Below are 19,034 nucleotides of genomic sequence, written 5' to 3' on the forward strand. Positions count from 1 at the left end.
CAAAACGTGCAAAGGATGGCATCCTTACAGCGCAATCCCGTAAGACCCAGCTAGATTATTTCCTGTTGCCTGGGAGTTAAACCCCGTTGAATTCAGTAGAACTGATTTATTAGATAAATGTATAGGATTGCCAGCTTTCCTTGTGCCGGGCACAGTTTGGGGGGGCATTCTACCACGTGAGCGAGCTCCATCCGCAGCCCAAATACAGGTTTGCTTCTTGCACACGAAAGCTGCGCCATTCTGAGTTGACGGTAGTGCACGCGTCTTTCTCGCAGACGTCTGCACACATAATGCTTGCACACCACGAGTCTGACCTTCTCAGATGGCGGGCTAGTGCTTATTTGAAGATAGCCCTATGAAGTTTTACAGAACCTGCTTAAAGGGCAAATAATTATTTCTGAGCAATGCATGCAGCACGAACCTAACCTTTTATTTATTATGCAAACGATAAAGGGTGGACTGGTCCCAGAGCACGTACGCTCAATATAGAGACAGACGCTTTCGGGAAGGAGGAGGCTTCTGACAATGTAGTTCTGAGTAGCGAGGCGCTTTGCATTGTGGTAGTTGTAGTACTTTACCGGAGTAGTCGGGCAGCTCTGCTACCCTGCAAACTACAGTTCCCAGAGGGCTTTGCAAACGCAATGGCGGGGCAAATAGCTGCCATCAGCGAGTGAAGGGGTCGTGTCCCCCTTGGGCTTGTTAAAAGTGCATCAACAGGTAAAAGCCCGGCGGAAAGATTTGAGTAAGATGTATCTTTCTAACGGTATGGCTATTTTGCATCGAGAGGAAACTGCGGGATGTTGAATCCGATCATTTGCACAGGACGGCAGCATATTTAGTGTATGATAGACCTTGTATTTGGGGTTATAGAGTGAAGCCCTGCTTCGCCTCGCTATGTTTTCTTTCATGCGAGGAATCCCCTGCAGTGGCAAGCTCCTGGGGTCCTGCGCGAAGTGGGGGCTCCTTGCACAGCATAGGAAGGCGCTTCTAAGGACTTGCGTGTGCATCAGGCTCGGGCAAGGGTCGAGAGCCGAGCGACCCGCCCCGCGCCCTGATGCAGCATTTGCGAGCCCAAAGCGACACATCTGGACTTCCGAAGGGGCCCGGAGAGCTGGGAGAACTGAAAACAGCGGCAGGCAAGTGTCTGTGCAAAGAGGCCAGAAAGAAGAAGCATCGCTGTCAGCTGCTCAGAAAGGTAAGGAACGGGAGGCTCCAGCAACTGCCACTATTACTTGGCAAGTAAAATTCGTTTCCCAAACTACTGCAGTTCTCCAACTTTTTAGGTATATCTGCATATATATATAGACGTGTTTCTGTTGAGCCTAGTGGTGTTTTTTCAGTCCATAATCTGAAGTATCCTACAAAGCTTGCACTGCTGTCCTAACCCTACTTACCTGGGAGTCGGCCCCCATTGAATTCTGAGTAGATGTAGCTAGGATTGTACTGCTCATAGAATTGTAGAGTTGGAAGAGACCACAAGGGTCATCTAGACAACTCCCTGCAAAGCAGGAATATTTTGCCCGATGTGGGGCTTGAGATCAAGAGTCTCATGTTCTACTGGGATCTCAGATTATTGGGGGATTTGTTTCTGAGACAATGTTCGACAGTTGTTTGACTGGAGGCCCGTTGATGAATGGGACAGGCAGAGTGAGACTGCCTTGGGCAACTGATTTTGGCTATCATGGAAAGGCAGCAAAGTGTTATTTTATTATTATTGTATTTTTACATTAAAGGGGGAGATGCTTGTAAGCGTTCTGTCTCATATGACCCAATAACTTGGTTAGCCTTGGATACCATGCACCTTGGTTTGGGACAGGGGGCACCATTTGCTGTTCTGCCTCAGGGAGCAAAGTATCTTGGGCCAACCCTGAGTGTGGTACAATGTATTTGATTTATAATAGAGGTTTCCCAGCATTCAGATTTGTGTGGAAGTGGGATTTTCTGCTTCAGGAGTCCTTTCACCAAGCTGGCTGTGATTGCTTCCTAGTGAGAGGGTGTCTGTGCATGCTCTAAGACCATGGTGGGCTGATTGCAGTATTATGTGGTCTACACTTTTTTTTTCTGGAATCCCTGTGATCCACTAGTTTTTTTTTTTACATTTACAAAGCTAGAGTGTGTTCCCAAGATCTCTTGACAATTAGCACACAACAAATCAAGTGATCTTGAATATGTGCTTGTGCTTCTTAACATAAGAAGTGCTTTGGTGGACCATAGCAAGGCCCACCTAGTCCAGAACTCTTTTCAAGAACCCAGGAATTATGGAATCTTCATCAGAACTTATAACTCATTAATGTACAAGATCCTATGTCAGTTATTCGTGCTATATGGATGAACAGTCCTTCTCGGGCATACAAAGCTTCCTAACCTGCTGCACCATAGCCAATAACTTTTTGCCACTGGCAAGCCAGGGAGTGATTATTTATTTACATGCTGGGTTTAGTGTCTTTGCAGCTATTTCTCTTTCCAAAAATTAAGTTATTCTGTGAAAACACTTAGACATTCAAGCAGTTGCAAGTCATTGTGGTTTGAATGCCACCAACAGCGTTCAGAACTAGTGCACAGATAATGCTCTTCAGGCATTCTGATTATTTGTTAATATGGGAAGGTGTAAATATGGGAAGGGAGTTCTAAAATGACTGGCAAGCCTCAGGGACGGATTTAGGGGAGCGCAACTGGTTCAGTTGCAGTGGGTGCGGAGACTCGGTGCCGCAACTGTGATTTAGAATAGAGCACAAGAGGCAGGGGGTGCAAAATTTTGGCATCACACAGGGAACTGCTGAAATTTGAGACCCCAGGATCCGTCACTGGGAGCCTCCATGACTGCAGGAGGTCCCCAGTTCATAGTGTCACTCCATGGAATGGCAATAGGGGCAGCAGTGCTAGCACACTCATCCCTACAAATAGATTCTTGTATGCTGGATGTTCAATTAGCACCTAATTAGAATGTGTGACCCAGGGACGCAGGTGGCGCTGTGGGTTAAACCACAGAGCCTAGGACTTGCTGATCAGAAGGTTGGCGGTTCGAATATCCGCAACGGGGTGAGCGCCCGTTGCTCGGTCCCAGCTCCTGCCAACCTAGCAGTTTGAAAGCACGTCAAAGTGCAAATAGATAAATAGGTACCGCTCCGGTGGGAAGGTAAACGGCGTTTCCGTGCGCTGCTCTAGTTCGCCAGAAGCAGCTTAGTCATGCTGGCCACATGACCCGGAAGCTGTACGCCGGCTCCCTCGGCCAATAAAGCAAGATGAGCGCCGCAACCCCAGAGTCAGCCACGACTGGACCTAATGGTCAGGGGTCCCTTTACCTTTACCTAGAATGTGTGACAGGACTATGGCTTGGGCCTCATGAGTTCCTCAGGCAGCAATCTTATGCAGAGTTTCCTGTGCAAAGCCCTTGATTTCAAAGGGCTCCATGCCTAACTCTTCACAGAACCTTCCTGTAAATATCAGTGTATTTGTTCTACCATTTAAATACATTGTGCTCACTGCATTATTTATATGTTTGGAGTTTTTAATGTTATGCATAAAGCACTTCATTGATCATTTTTACATTTTTATGGCTTTCCCATTCAACCGTATGAACAATAATCTATTTTGTAAGGCATTTCATAAAAATTAAAAGCCTGGCTGGATTTAATGAACGAAGGCATAAAATTGGCTGCTATATATGCAATTGGCTATAGCATTAAAAAATAATAATAACTGTTTTGGAAGATTTCTCCACAATCTTTATTCAACTTTAGCTTAGCATGTGAAAGGTTGAGTGGTGGGAGACCATTGAAGCTGGAGACAGGCTAGAATTGGGCCCTTGACTAGTCCAAAAGGATTTGGTCCAATATTGATTAAAGTATGGCTGAAGTATTTTTAATGATTTTACAGCATGAGTACGACAGTCATTAACATGATTGTTACTAATAACAAAAAGGAATAGATCATTGGTGTTTGAAACCAGCAGAGAATCGATGGTGAGAGAACAAGTTGCCCCAATGCCTGAAGGCAACGCAAGAAAGCAATGCATGAAGGCAACGCAAATTGGATCAAAAACAAATGCCATAAACACTGTATCCACTCTAGTAATTTTCAAGTTCTGCACTGGGGCTCTCTGCTGAGCTGTGAGAATACTTCTTGAGAATGAGAAATGAAATAATTTGTTGCTTATTTTATTAAAATATGTATATATATCACTTGTCCATTGTTAAAAGCTGTTTAAATAACAATTAGAATAAATTAAATACATGTTGCATAAATAATAACTCTCAATCAATACTAAAAAGCCACTGAAAGTCTTGTAAAATCTAGCCTAAATAGACCTTGTGAAAGCAAAACCTGTTCAGCTAACCTGTGGCCCTCCAAGATGTTGTGGGGCTCCAGTTCCCATCATCTCTTACCATTGGCTATTCAGGCTGATGCTGAGGGGAGTTGGAGTCGAACAACATATTGGGGGGGGGGCACAGGTTAAACACCCTGGCTGTTCCCTGACAGCAAACCATCACTGAATTTCCCATGGAAAGGGCGGGAATGAGGACTTTAGGGGTTAGAAGAGATGTAAAATCCTTTTAATGTTCCATTATTCTGAAAGCAAAAGCTGTTTTGACTCAGTCTTTTATCTTTCTCAATTTTAGAGGGAGCATCTAGGAGCTATTGGATATATGTGCCTAAGACAACAATGTAGATTGAGCTCATAGAATTGTAGAGTTGGAAGGGACCCTGAGGATCATCTAGTCCCCTGGGGTCCCTTCCAGCTCTATAATTCTATGTTTTTCTGCTTCAACAATATTTCATTAAGTTCCTATCATTTTATGTCATTGTATTTTGTGTAAATTATTAAAAAAATTAAATAAAACATTTTCTATTTACAAAAAAATATTAAATAGCTATCTTTCTATAAGTGGGGGGCGGACATGGACGTAGCCAAGATTTTTGTTAGGGGACAGAACCTCAGATTTGTATTGATTTGTGTTGGTTTTTACTTACTGGGGGCAGCTGCCCCCCGGCTACAACCATGAGGGGGGCACAGAAAGGAAACAAGGCTGGAAGGGGGCCACAGTCGGGAAAAGGTTGAGAAACCTTGCTCTAACCAACAGAGCTATAGGAGACTGATAATGTATAACTATCGTTTCATAATTTTTATTTTTTTGGTCTTGTTTTCTCTTTCAGTGAAAGAAGCTGGGCGAGATTTCACCTACTTAATAGTGGTGGTGATCGGCATTGGTGTCACAGGTTGTTGAGACAGGGGATTTAATTGTTTTAATTGTTGACCACTTCAGCAGAAAGGTTCTTGGTTCACCTACATTTTATTTTTCCTCTTCCATTTCAGGTGGTTTATTCTATGTGATTTTTAAGGAGCTGTTCTCTTCCTCCAGCCCCAGTAAAATCTACGGAGATGCCCTGGAGAAATGCAGAGCTCATCCTGAGGTTTGTTTCCAAGTCTTGAATGTTCTGCTTACCACAGAGCCCTAGCACATTACAGAGAATTCTGAGGCATCTTTGGAGGGATGGTCACTCACTTTGCATTGGGTACTGACTAGCCCATGCACCGCTGCCCTGTATTAACTGGAAATGCTTCTTAGAACATTTCTAACATTTCCTGCTGCTGCATGCTTCAGGGAAAGATCAGTGATGGTGGGTGAGCTTTCAATGTATCATAAGAGTTGGGTGGGGTCTTGTAGGCCATCCACTCTTAGCTGAGCCCAGAAAATCTGGCACTAGACCATTCCCAGCAGACGGCTGTGCAGCTTCTGCTTGAAGATTTCCAGAGAGAGAGAGAGAGAGAGAGACCGCCACCTCTCTAGGTAATGTGTTGAAGAAGGTCCTATAGTATTACTGATTGAACTGAGGGAACTGTGCACCTAGTGTTTGATAGAAGATGACCTACTAAGCACCCTATCCTGTCCTTACTGATTAGGTAATAGGTGTTTTTGGTGAACCCATCAAAGGTTACGGTGAAGCAACGCGCCGCGGGAGAAGACAACTGGTCAGGTACCTGTGAATGCATCGCTTACAGAAGCACCAGCTCTCTTTCTGCTAACATTCTCTGTGGATTTGTTACTTACTCTGTTCATCTCACTTGACACGTGTCATATTCACTTGTCTTGCCAAGAAGGTAAAGGAGAAAATACCTTGGGGCCTAGACTAGCAGCCTGAATTTAAGGCCTACAGTAACCCTTGCAAATGCACCTTATAGCCAAGAAACCTTCTTAGTCACATTGATTGCCAGCATACATTTATGCTGAATTACAAGGATGCTGAAGGGACACTGGTCCATCTTACCCCCGCGTGGAGCTTTGTGTACCTATTGTACATGAATTTGACACAAATGTGCCACAGCAACACTCAGAACACTATATCCGCGATCATTACTCTTGAGGTGGGACATGATTCCTCCACAAGTGCAGAAGAACTTCATTCAGGTACCAGCTGGTCATGGGAGCAGACTATGCTCATCCAACACAGTGGCTTCATTCACATGGTTTCGCATGATCCGCATGAACCTCAGGCTCATGTCTTTCCTTTTCCTCCTCTTACCCTGGCTGAAAAGAGGGACTTTAGCTCCTTTTTTCAGTTAACCACAGTTGCTTGCGATGTCTGGATCTGGAATTGGAGGTAATGGTTAGTTATGAAATGATGGCTAGCTTCAACTACCCAGCTTCACAACACATGGTTTGAAGTTAGCTTGTTTAAAATTAACCATAGTGGGTGTTAGCCAGGATTTGCCCCTTCAGGTAACATAACAAACCAGGATTAACCAAAAGCAAAATCAAGTGCTTCCTAATTACTCCTCTTGGCTCTGTGGGAGGATAGGGGGTAGCATGCAAGCCTAAGGTCATTACAGCTCATTATTATCCATGCACATTATGCTAAACCATGGTTTAACATAGGAATAGCTGACATGGTGCCCTCCAGATGTTGCTGGACTCCCAACTACTACTAGCCACTAGAATGGCCATTGGTCAGGGATGAGGAGAGTTGTAGTCCAGTGGCATCTGGAGTGTATCATGTTGACTGCCCCTTGTTAGTATGTACTCAAAGTTGCTTCACGCCTAGGATTACCGTATTTTTCCCTCTATAACACGCAGATTTTTTCTCCTAAAATGGAAGGGGAAATGTCTGTGCGTGTTATTGAGCGAATGTGTGGTCCCTGGAGCCGAAAAATCAGGCAAAAATCAAATCGCGCTTCACGGAGAAGGGAAATCTGAAAAGAGGAAGTGGCTGCTTTCCTGCATTCTGCCTCAGGGTCTTACTGCCCACCCTCCTCTGTTTCGTTGCTGTGTTTGCTGAAATGGAACAAAGAGCAGGGAAAGCCCCTCCCCTCCAGGCAAGCAGAGGGGAAAGCAGAGTGTCGTCTCTGTGCTCCGGTGCTGCTGAAAACATGCAGGAGGGAGGGAGGGAGAGAGAGAGAGAGAGAGAGAGAGAGAGAGAGAGAGAGAGAGCGCTGGCTGGCTTGGGTGAGGGAAAACTTTTGCCTTCCTTTCCTCCCTCCCGTTATACCCCTCTCCTGCATTCTTAGCCAGCTGCTTCTCTGCACACCCCTCTCATGTCCCTTCTTTGTTTTTCCTTCGCTCCCCACTTAAAATGTGGTTACAAAGCATAGATCCACATGGATCCTCAGGATCTTTGCATTGGGTCACCCCAAATTCACCATCAGATCACATAGCATGTCCATGGCTACAGCCTGCACCAAAAAAATCACGCACCCACTGTTGCCTGGGGCTGCAATGGTGCAAAAACGTGGTTACAAAGCATGGATCCACAGGGATTCTCAGGATCTTTGCATTGGGTCACCCAAAATTCACCATCAGATCACATAGCATGTCCATGGCTACAGCCTGCACCAAAAAAATCACACACCCACTGTTGCCTGGGGCTGCAATGGTGCAAAAATGTGGTTACAAAGCATGGATCCACAGGGATTCTCAGGATCTTTGCATTGGGTCACCCAAAATTCACCATCAGATCACATAGCATGTCCATGGCTACAGCCTGCACCAAAAAAATCACACACCCACTGTTGCCTGGGGCTGCAATGGTGCAAAAATGTGGTTACAAAGCATGGATCCACAGGGATTCTCAGGATCTTTGCATTGGGTCACCCCAAATTCACCATCAGATCACATAGCATGTCCATGGCTACAGCCTGCACCAGAAAAATCACGCACCCACTGTTGCCTGGGGCTGCAATGGTGCAAAAATGTGGTTACAAAGCATGGATCCACAGGAATTCTCAGGATTTTTGCATTGGGTCACCCCAAATTCACCATCAGATCACATAGCATGTCCATGGCTACAGCCTGCACCAGAAAAATCACGCACCCACTGTTGCCTGGGGCTGCAATGGTGCAAAAACGTGGTTACAAAGCATGGATCCACAGGGATTCTCAGGATCTTTGCATTGGGTCACCCAAAATTCACCATCAGATCACATAGCATGTCCATGGCTACAGCCTGCACCAAAAAAATCACACACCCACTGTTGCCTGGGGCTGCAATGGTGCAAAAATGTGGTTACAAAGCATGGATCCACAGGGATTCTCAGGATCTTTGCATTGGGTCACCCAAAATTCACCATCAGATCACATAGCATGTCCATGGCTACAGCCTGCACCAGAAAAATCACGCACCCACTGTTGCCTGGGGCTGCAATGGTGCAAAAACGTGGTTACAAAGCATGGATCCACAGGAATTCTCAGGATTTTTGCATTGGGTCACCCCAAATTCACCATCAGATCACATGTCTGTGGCCACAGCATGAAGCACAAAAATGATACATCCACTGTTTCATTCAGAATGTTTTTTCCCTTGTTTTCCTCCTCTAAAAACGATGTGCGTGTTATGGTCAGGTGCGTGTTATAGAGCGAAAAATACGGTAATCTCATTGGGTTGTGTCTAGCATTAGACATACTCAGAGTAGACCCATTGAAATTAATGAAAATGACTCATGATGTTGTTTGGTTCCGTATTTATGGCCACTATCCTGTGCATGCATCTTTGGACTTCCTTCTGAGCAAACACGCTCAGGATTAGATGTAAATTGAGTTTTAGACCCAATTCACTTGTTTGTGGGTTAGGAAGCTTTCAGACAAGGTGGTCCAAGTGTAACTGTAACCAGACAAGTTTAATTGAATTCTAGAACTAAGACAAGATTGTCCATGTAAAGTTTTTGTTTCTTAGAATTATAGTGTATAACTATTAATTTTTCTGGCATTAACATTCAGGGCTTGTGAACCCTTTCCTCTCTTTTTTTCTTCTTAGCCACATTGAGTATGTAAAAGATGGACTGAAATACATGCGCCTAAAGTTTTACATTGAGGGCTCAGAAAAAGGAAAGCAGGGAACAGTTCATCTGGAAGTGAAAGAGGTATGACAGCCTCTGTGACCTACATCAACCATAATCTTAATGCTTAGGTTAGTGTGTGCAAGGAAATTAATTCCCACCCCCTCTCTTTGCAGAATCCAGAAAGTGGAAAATACGAGTATCGTTATATATTTGTGGATATTGAGGTCTACCCTAGAAGAACCATAATAGTTGAAGACAACAGATAGAGAAACAACTGAAGTGACCTTTCATTGCAGTTCGTGATACTGTAGTTTACAAAAATGGGAGTAATGAAGTAAAAGTTGGCTGAAAGGTCATTTTGCATCCTCACAACATACCCGTGTGAAGACAGTGGAGCCACTGAGGTTATATGTAATTCTGCTGGGTAAATACTGGAAGTAGGTAATCATTGTTGTTAATAGAAAATGCAAACTGGGTTGACGCAGTTAATATAAACTGGCAGCCAGCTGTGGCAGCGGCAAATATGATTTAGCAAAGATTGTTCGTGGTGAATCACAGTTTTATACACACAGTCTTCTCAGGATGAATTTCCTTTGGATTTGGATTTCATGCAAGTGCTACAATAAAGAAGACATACAAAACATACAGAATATCTTTGTCCTTTCGTGCACAGAGTTCACGTACATAAAAAGGTGTGTGGCTTCTGTTTCTGTATTGTTTACAGACTGTAAGGCTGTACAGATTATAAATTGTTTCCTAGTAGGATCTACGGTTCCTCTGAATGTTCTACTTTGAATCTTGGGGTTGAAAGGAATACCCCTCTGTTGTGAAAAATGTTGCCTTTTTTCAGGCATGGACGCTGCTGTAGTTTGGTTTCTTTGCCGTCACATTGCTGCCACTCCCACCCCCCTTTTTTATTGCTGCATCATCTTCCTCAATCACATCAGCAATACCATTAGGTCAGGTATCATTTAATAGTCAGGCTGACATCAGAACTATCCGTAGCCAACTAGATTTCATTGGCTCTTGGATTGGTTGTGATCACAGTCAGTCAGGGAACACATAGTGCACAGGATGACATCACAGCTCGATGCAGTCAGTTGGACTTGGCTTATATGCTGATGTCGCTGAGAGAAAGAGCCAGAACACGTTCACCCATTCTTAATGCAGCCGCCAAATAAACCCCACATGTTTTGATATGGCTGAAAATGTTAGCAAAAACCATTCCAAACTTCAGCTCAGGCCGTAGCAGGCTCTGTTCTGTTCTCCTTTCCTTTGAAAGCTGGGGAACACTTTGCAGTATCCAACAAATACTTGGTATGTTTCTGTGTTTGGCTAAAGGTAAATAATATTGCCATCTAGTGGGCTTTTTGACAGATTGCATCACGTAAGCTTTTTCTAGCTCATCGTTCATTTAACATAAAATGCACTGTATTACAAGTATTCATCAAGTCTTGATAGTGAATGAGTTGAGTTACTGACCAACTAGGGTGATATCCGTCTCAGTCATTAGGTATCACCCTTTGATTTTTATAATAGCATTCAAATCACATGCCATTCCGGTTTATGCTTTGGAATATGTAATGCTATATAATACCATAAGGTTCTATGGATTAAATTCCCCATTTTGTTAATTGAATGAAGTCAGTAGGCATGACTTAATGCCTATTGACCATGCTGAGAAGACTCAGATGCATACAATAAAATGCCAACAATTTAGAATACTAGATCATCTTTATAATACTACAAACACCATTGAATTTTGCCTGCACATATCCCCTCCTTGTTGTGTTTTCCAAATTTAAGCTCCACATTAACTAATATAATTGCTGGCTGTTCTACCTTGCCTGATGTCTCACTTACAAAGGCGGTGAGACCCTGTGGATGCTAGAAATGGATATCAGTGTTGGTGGTGGAAGATTGCCCAGGACTCTCATGTAAACTGTTCTTCCTTTTTCTGCTATGTTGAAATGAGCTTGCAGAGCAGTCTTCTGTTTGGACACTGGCCGGTCTTGGACACACCTAGCTTTACCAAGATGACACTATTTCTACCAACTGTGCTCAGTGAACACGTAGATCAGCCCAGTTCCTATAGGAAAATAAAATGGGTGTTGGGGAACTGCCATCAGCTCAGAGGCGAGAGGTGGAAAGGCAGCTGGATTACAGGGAGCCTCCAAAGATCGTGAGAAGCAGGACTTCCTCCGCGGAGGAGGGAAGCCCCACCTCTAGTGGGGAAGAGATGCAGGGCTCGGAGGATGCAAGAAAGAGCCAAGACACCGTGCATGAGCAAAGCGGGGGGGGAGCAGGTCCCCCTTTACCCACGCCCTCCCTGCACAGTAGGTTTACGCGCAGAGAGGGGAGGCGTCGGATGGGGGTCAAGAGACTACTCTGCTGGGGAAAGTTCAAGACCGCCCACTCTCAGATTCTGCTAGTGACTGAGCAAGACATGGAATTGAGACGTTCTGCACTGTAAATGTTTTTTGCACCAATAATAAAGCCTTTGAAAAGACCAGTGGGGATCTTGCCTGTTCGCCCTTGAGCAACCAAGCCAATAGGCATAACAATGGGCTTGCACTATAAGACATCATTCAACATGCCACCCTCACAGGCACTTACTTGCAAGCATGGCACATAGAAATAAGAACCAAAATATACGGTAGCTTCTAGGGTTGGAAGTAAACTGCAATGAACACAAGTCAGACACCTGAAAATAACTCGGCTGGTAGAACATGAGCCTCTTAATTCCAGGGTCACATGGGTTTGAGCCCCACATTGGGCAAAAGATCCCTGCATTGTAGGGGGTTGAGCTAGATGATTCTCGTGGTCCCTTACTTCTACAGTTCTATTATTCTATACTTATTGTAAACATGCATAAGGTTGCAATGTCGAGTACAGAGCCAGCCACTGGGTTAGATCCAGATAACCAGCAGGTGGAACTCTGCTCATGGGGTGCTGTTCAGGGGGAAAGGGGAGGTGGGTTTTTGTTTTGTTTTTTTGCCAATTCCCTCTGTGTCCCCAAAAACCTCCTGTAGCAAGTCAGCGGATCCTCTGGAACAAGCTGGGAGGTGGAATTAGAAGCCAAAGGGGGAAGCAGTAAACATCATCTCTCCCCCTTTCTTCCTCTAGCAGGAACCTCCATTGGATCTGAGTGCCTTCCTTGAACAGAAGAGCAAATATGAATCCAATTCTTCTTCCTGTCTCTTTGTTATTCAGACCAACAGTCTCTATGGGTTCTCCAAAAGCATGGATAAAATGGATATTTTATGTTGTCACAATTTAAAAAAAATTAAATACTTGCACTGAAGAAATACATGGGGGGCGGGACAGTGCCTTTGCAGAAGTTAACTCCCAGTATTTTAAAGACTAGTTAGTCCAATAAAAGGCATGACCGAGTCTTTCCTTGCTCTGTAGCTTCCATTCCATAGGGACCAGCCCAGTGCTGAGATGCTGATCTACTTTCATTATAGTGATAAATGGCCAGTTCTGCAGCTGACCTCAATTAGCTGCTAAAACTTGCTGGGAGCCTGGTTTAAAGTAAGTATAATTTATATACCTGCAAGATGAATTTGAGGCACCACCTAGAAAAGTTAAAGATATTGTTGAACGCCAACCCAATTTCCAAGTGGTGCAAGTTTCCAGGGGTTCCAGGCATTTACCCAGGGTTTGTGTTTCCTTCAGAACGAAGCACAGCAGAGACTGGGGTGTCCTTATGATATACAGATTATTTACTCATATATACAACCTGAGTCTACAATGGGGGGGTTCACAGCATTAATACCCCCAAGAGGGTCTTGTTTCTCTCATAGCTGCAGCCTTGGATTCAAGCAGAGATCAGGCATAGCTCTCTCTCTGCCTTCCCAGCCTTCCTTGCTTCTACCTCTAACTCACATAACTCATCTCTCAACTCTGGCATTTATCTTTTTAACTACCAGCGAGTTGAGGGACAGTGGGGCCTCCCTATTTGATATCTGGCACAGAGCCACTTTCTTTGTTACCTTAATGAATCATTTAGAGGACCAAGAAGCTAGCCTGGCTGTTCCAGGAAACTGGATTTTAGATTTTAACATTTGCTGGACCCAGGAATTAGAAGGGTCTCGGCACACAGCCTACTCCCCCTCCCCCCCAACTCATAACAATACAGTGCTGTGTGTTATATATTTATACAGCCTGATGACTGCCTTGTCCCTTTGCGTGAGAAAGTGAGCTAGAAATCACAGCAGCTGTAATTCTTTCCTGCTTTGTGTGCCATCTTTCTGTAATATGCCTGCGCTAGCACAATGGGGAACTTTTGCTTTCCCCCCGCTTTGACAGGGCAGGTTGCTGGTTGCAGAGTTAATTTATCAGAATAAAGCACAGGCGAGCTGGCTTCTGCACAGGATTCTGAGATTGATTTTGAGGCTGAATTAAGCTTTCCCCTTCATTGCCTATTGACTTGATGTCCGGCAATGCATTATATGTCCTGATCAAGCATGCGGGATCAGGGCGGACAATGGCTTGCTAATTTGCAGACAATCTATGGCAGTATAAATGGAACTGAAGGGCACATCAAAAAGTAATCGGTTTGCTAAATGTAAAATACCATGCTCAGTGAAGAACCCAAGTTTATCACCTGCCAATTTGTGTCAATATACTCAAGGACCTGCTGCTTTGGCTAGCGAGTTCAAAAGAGCGGGCAGAGATTCCTAGTCTAAGCCTTTGCCATGATGGTGCAATATAGATGTGTTGGACTACAACTCCCATCAACCCTAGCCAGCGTAATTTAAAATACAATATTGGAAACAATGGTAAGCAACTTAAAATCATAGAATAGGGTGGCTCCTAAAAATACATATCTCAAGTGTCAACAGGGATGGAACCTTTCTTTCAGAGATTTGGGGATTTTTTTGGTCATTTAGGGGTTGGAACACTAACCTGAGCACTCACTTTGATTAGTTTGGTCTTTCCCACAGAGTTTGTCTCATCCCTATGCTTCCACCATTCACACACAACCTTCACCTGCACTGAATTATATAGAGAGTGGAAACACCCTCAGTGTCACACCAACACATGAATTCTGCCTCAGCGCTGATATAGTCTGGTCTGGATTGTTTGAATCTGCCATTTCAAATAGACATTCATTCTAAAGTGCTTTCATTCCGCAGTAGACTGTATAAAAATTGGCAGTCAAGCAATGTTTCTGAGATTGGTTTGAAGGATGCAAATCATCCTCCCTCCTATTCATTTGTGGTGCCAGATGGATGCCATTTTGGACAGAAGTTGTGCTGTAATGCCAAGCTGTGACAATCGAACTCGGTTCCAGGGGACAGTTTCCAATGTGGTTTTATCCATTCATAAACTGAGAAAAGCTGCTGTCCTGCCAATCCCAGCATGTATTACTAACTCTACTAATGTGTGATGTGATCTAATAAGTATAATAAACTATTTAATTGCCAAACCAGCTTCCAGAAAACCCTTCACAGAATGCCCCTCTAGCACAAGAGTTAACTAGTTTCATTTTGTGGGCATCTGTTTTACATAAACTTTATGTGCCTGATTAAAAAAAGAAGAAGAACACAAACAGCAGCATTTTGTTGTAATAGAACAGAATAGATGTAGTCTGCAAAAAATTGTGGTTGGGTTAGTAACAGATGGTTCCACTTCATATCCTCAATAATGCAAGATCACTGCGTTTTACATCAGTAGAGCAACAGTTTTTTCAGAGGCTCAGATTATGACAACAATAATGCAATTTACCTAGCCTGAGTGCAAGCGTGCACACACACACGGGATCCTCCAATCCCCTGTGCCACCAAGGTCATCTGAGAATGGCTGGTATCATATAACGTTGCACAATGTGTTGTACTGGCTTGCCCAGTAAATAACATACAGCAGATAATACGTAACTGCTGTAAAACTGTTAATAAATTCACATTGCAGATAATGGCTTGGATCCTAAGCTTTGGGTCTGTGAATGGGAAGAGTGCCTGTTAATTGAATAAGAGTTCTACACACGGAAGGGGTCCTTCTATGAGCATAACTCGCCTTCTGCGAATGGAAACTCCTGTTCACAGAGTAAAATCTTTGGATCTAAGCCAGTGTGTTTTTGCTCTCACATCACTTTATCTTTCACTTAAATATTATCCCCAGACAGTCAGAATGGTGAGAAATGCAGAAAAAGATGGATCATTAAAATTCAGTTGTGGCATAGTAACTATATCTTATGCTACAAGAATGGAAATATACATCACCCACCTCTGCCCTTTACCCATCAAACGACCAAAAGCCTCCTCTTACATCTGCAACTTCTAAAGTATCCCCTTCTTGGGAGGGAGACTTCTCCCGTTTGGTTCTTGCCTTTTTCCCTTTCCCATCCTCTTGTAAGTGGGGAGGGGTATGAAGTTGTGCTCCCCCCCCTTATCAAAATACCAACTGCTCATCTGTCTTTACACCCTCAAACTCTCATAACATGAAAAACAGGCATCTTTTAACCAAATGCCATGTGACGGTGTCATATATGATGTAGAACCCTGATTTTCCAGGGTTCTACAGCACATAGAAGACTCCATTCAGGATGAAACTAGCATGCTTGTGCACACTCCCTAACACATTGTTTTATTTAATCAGGATTCTGAATGCCTGAATAGGGCTATCTAGTGATGGGCATATGTAGTTTTTATTAGCAACAGATTGTTGTTGTTATTGTTTAGTCGTTTAGTCGTGTCCGACTCTTCGTGACCCCATGGACCAGAGCACGCCAGGCACTTCTGTCCTTCACTGCCTCCTGCAGTTTGGTCAAACTCATGCTGGTAGCTTCAAGAACACTGTCCAACCATCTCGTCCTCTGTCGTCCCCTTCTCCTTGTGCCCTCAATCTTTCCCAACATTACGGTCTTTTCCAGGAGTCTTCTCATGAGGTGGCCAAAGTACTGGAGCCTCAGCTTCACGATCTGTCCTTCCAGTGAGCACTCAGGGCTGATTTCCTTAAGAATGGATAGGTTTGATCTTCCTTCTGTCCATGGGACTCTCAAGAGTCTCCTCCAGCACCATAATTCAAAAGCATCAATTCTTCGACGATCAGCCTTCTTTATGGTCCAGCTGTCACTTCCATACATCACTACTGGGAAAACCATAGCTTTAACTAAATGGACCTTTGTTGGCAAGGTGATGTCTCTGCTTTTTAAGATGCTGCAACAGATTGAGGAACAGGTAAATCCATTCACAAATCCTTCACCCCTGTAATCTACTGTGGTTGCAGCATCCTTCACACCAACGTGATAAGAGCTGCTTTGGCACAAGTGTGGGAGGCTTTGCACAAGCCTCTTCTTCCACTTAACACCCATTCCTGGTGCATGATGTTCAGGCAAGCCAAACCATTCAGCTTAGTAAGGAGACTGCTGTAGCACTCTAGCGTATGATAAAGTATATACAGTCAGTCCCATCATCTATTATTTAGGCTTTACTAAACTCTCATACTAAATCTTTTGTTGTTTTAGAATTTATAGCCTGCCTGTAGAAGCTCAGGCAATCTCAAACAACAAGCTACAAGAGGAATAAAGAGCAATATTTTGCTTTTGTGTGTTTTCATTGCCCCTCTGTTCTGTAAATGTGGCTTACTTCTGCACTTGAATGGTATCCAGAACTATAGAATTCCTTCCCAGCACCACCAACAAAATCCTCACTCTCAACATCCTTTTTTTTTTTCCTTGCCAACTTAGAGCAATCTTCCAACCTTTATAAAGATTCAGGATGGCTGCCAGCAAGCCAAGGGAAGGGGAACGGAATAAATCTCAACCGGTAACAAAAAAGCTATGTGCTAGCCACAATTTTCCCCCCCATTTGATTGATAAGAGTCATTTAGGCTAGGAAACATATTTCACTGCTCTGACCACAGAGTTTATAGCACGTTTCTTTTACCAGAAGGGCAATGCTGATGGACTGTCAGAACTCCTGCTAAGGAAAGTCCATCATATATCTAAAGCATCCCATCTAAGGTGAATTTCAACAGTTCCATCTGGAGTTTCTTCCGCAAGAGGATTAATCATAACAGATCCTTTCAGGACACTGTGTGCCCTAGTTAATTTTATTTCCCATTTGGACCAGCATGTTGTGAGGAGACCTATTGATAGAGTCATTAATCTCTGAAGTGGTTTAGTTTAGACTCAAATTCTTCATGTGCTGTGGTTCTATTTTCACTCAAGAATCCTTCAACTGATTCTTGTAACCAAACACCGCCTCTTTATTCTAGAATAATTACTTCTCTCTCTCATTCTATGCAAGGCAAGGCAAATAGACATTTGTGCCAAATATAAATGTTAAAGTTGACCATACAAAGTACCTTCTGGCCACAGAAATCTATGTCACAAACAATTTCATTAAAATGTGGTAAACTCCTGATGTCATTGATCAGCACTCTGCCACAGAGTTTACAAAAGTATGTTAATCAAAAAATCTGCTTAAGGCGAGTCTCTCTATCTTCACTGCAGCCTTGAATTTAAATATTTTCTATATATATTAGTGGGAATTAAAAAGTGTCTAAGTGTGCCCTTTCTCTTCATTGAGTCAGGCTGCTATTACCACTCCAGAATTCAAGAATTCTTGTCACATTTTCATTTTATCCCTTGATGTCTGAAACAGCTCAGTGTGTGCGTTGTGCATGCATGTATATTTCCTCCTTGAATGGTATGCCGTGTCTGTGTGTACACATATATAATTTGAGCAACTGCGTGACTGAGGTGCACCCATATTCTTCCTAATGTTTAATGTCATGTGCCAAAGGTGGCCGGTAATAGAGGGAGGAGGACACTGATATGGAATGATGAATCTGCCATGTTTGTGAACCATGAAATCGCTGCGTTGTGAGCTTTGGTTGGCTAAGTTCATAGGCATTTATAACACAAATTCAGGGGGGGCGGCGGCGGCTCCTGTAATGAAAGATGAAAAACAGAAAATTGGTCTGGAAAGGACACTGCAGAACTTTGATCCAAACAAGTAAGAAGCTTTCAAGAGGTACCTTGGGCTGTATAAGACGGAGAGCTGGAATGTATACAGTAGGAAGCTGTCTTGGTCCATTTAGCTCAGTATTATCTGCATTGACTTTTACAGCAGCTTTCACAGGTATCTAGTCCTACCTGAAGATGCCTAGGACCAGTTGTGAAGTTGCATGCTCCAGCACCGGGGGGCGGAGAGCAGGCAGGGGTGTGGCTGGCACACATCCCGGGGGTGTGGCACCCGGCGCTGTGGGGGGTGCGCAGCACGTGTCGGGGGGTGGCCACGATGGTACCCCCCCTCCCGATGGTGCCAGGGGCAGTGGCCCCCCTGCCCCTCCATTCCTCTGCCAGTGCCTAGGACTGAACCTGGGAACCTGCTGAAAGTTGCTACACATGACCCTGTTTCATAGATGAAAGTCTTACTGTTAGCTGAGTTACAGATAGGTAGCCGTGTTGGTCTGCCATAGTCAAAACAAAAAATTTTTTTCCTTCCAGTAGCACCTTAAAGACCAACTAAGTTAGTTCTTGGTATGAGCTTTCGTGTGCATGCACACTTCTTCAGATACACATTCTTCAGATGTGTATCTGAAGATATACATTCTTCAGATGTGTATCTGAAGAAGTGTGCATGCACACGAAAGCTCATACCAAGAACTAACTTAGTTGGTCTTTAAGGTGCTACTGGAAGAAAAAAAAAATTTTGTTAGCTGAGTGACACTCTGGGTACAACACAGATCTATTATGACTGAGTGAGATCCAGCTGCTCAGCCTTCCTCTCTTGCCTTGGAGGACAAAACC

The 19,034-nt window shown here is 43.9% G+C and overlaps 1 protein-coding gene across 1 annotated transcript; it reads left to right on the forward strand.

The window, feature by feature from the left end:
• The first annotated feature begins 610 nt into the window (after window positions 1–610).
• TIMM21 (translocase of inner mitochondrial membrane 21) lies at window positions 611–9,914 on the forward strand. The gene is made up of 6 exons (XM_053396639.1): window positions 611–1,195; window positions 5,155–5,217; window positions 5,315–5,412; window positions 5,903–5,976; window positions 9,247–9,352; window positions 9,445–9,914. The coding sequence occupies exons 1-6, from the start codon at window positions 895–897 to the stop codon at window positions 9,535–9,537; spliced, it is 735 nt and encodes a 244-aa protein (XP_053252614.1). The 5' UTR covers window positions 611–894; the 3' UTR covers window positions 9,538–9,914.
• Window positions 9,915–19,034: the final 9,120 nt, after the last annotated feature.

Source organism: Podarcis raffonei, chromosome 7, assembly GCF_027172205.1.
Source record: "Podarcis raffonei isolate rPodRaf1 chromosome 7, rPodRaf1.pri, whole genome shotgun sequence".
Classification (NCBI taxonomy): Eukaryota; Metazoa; Chordata; class Lepidosauria; order Squamata; family Lacertidae; genus Podarcis; species Podarcis raffonei.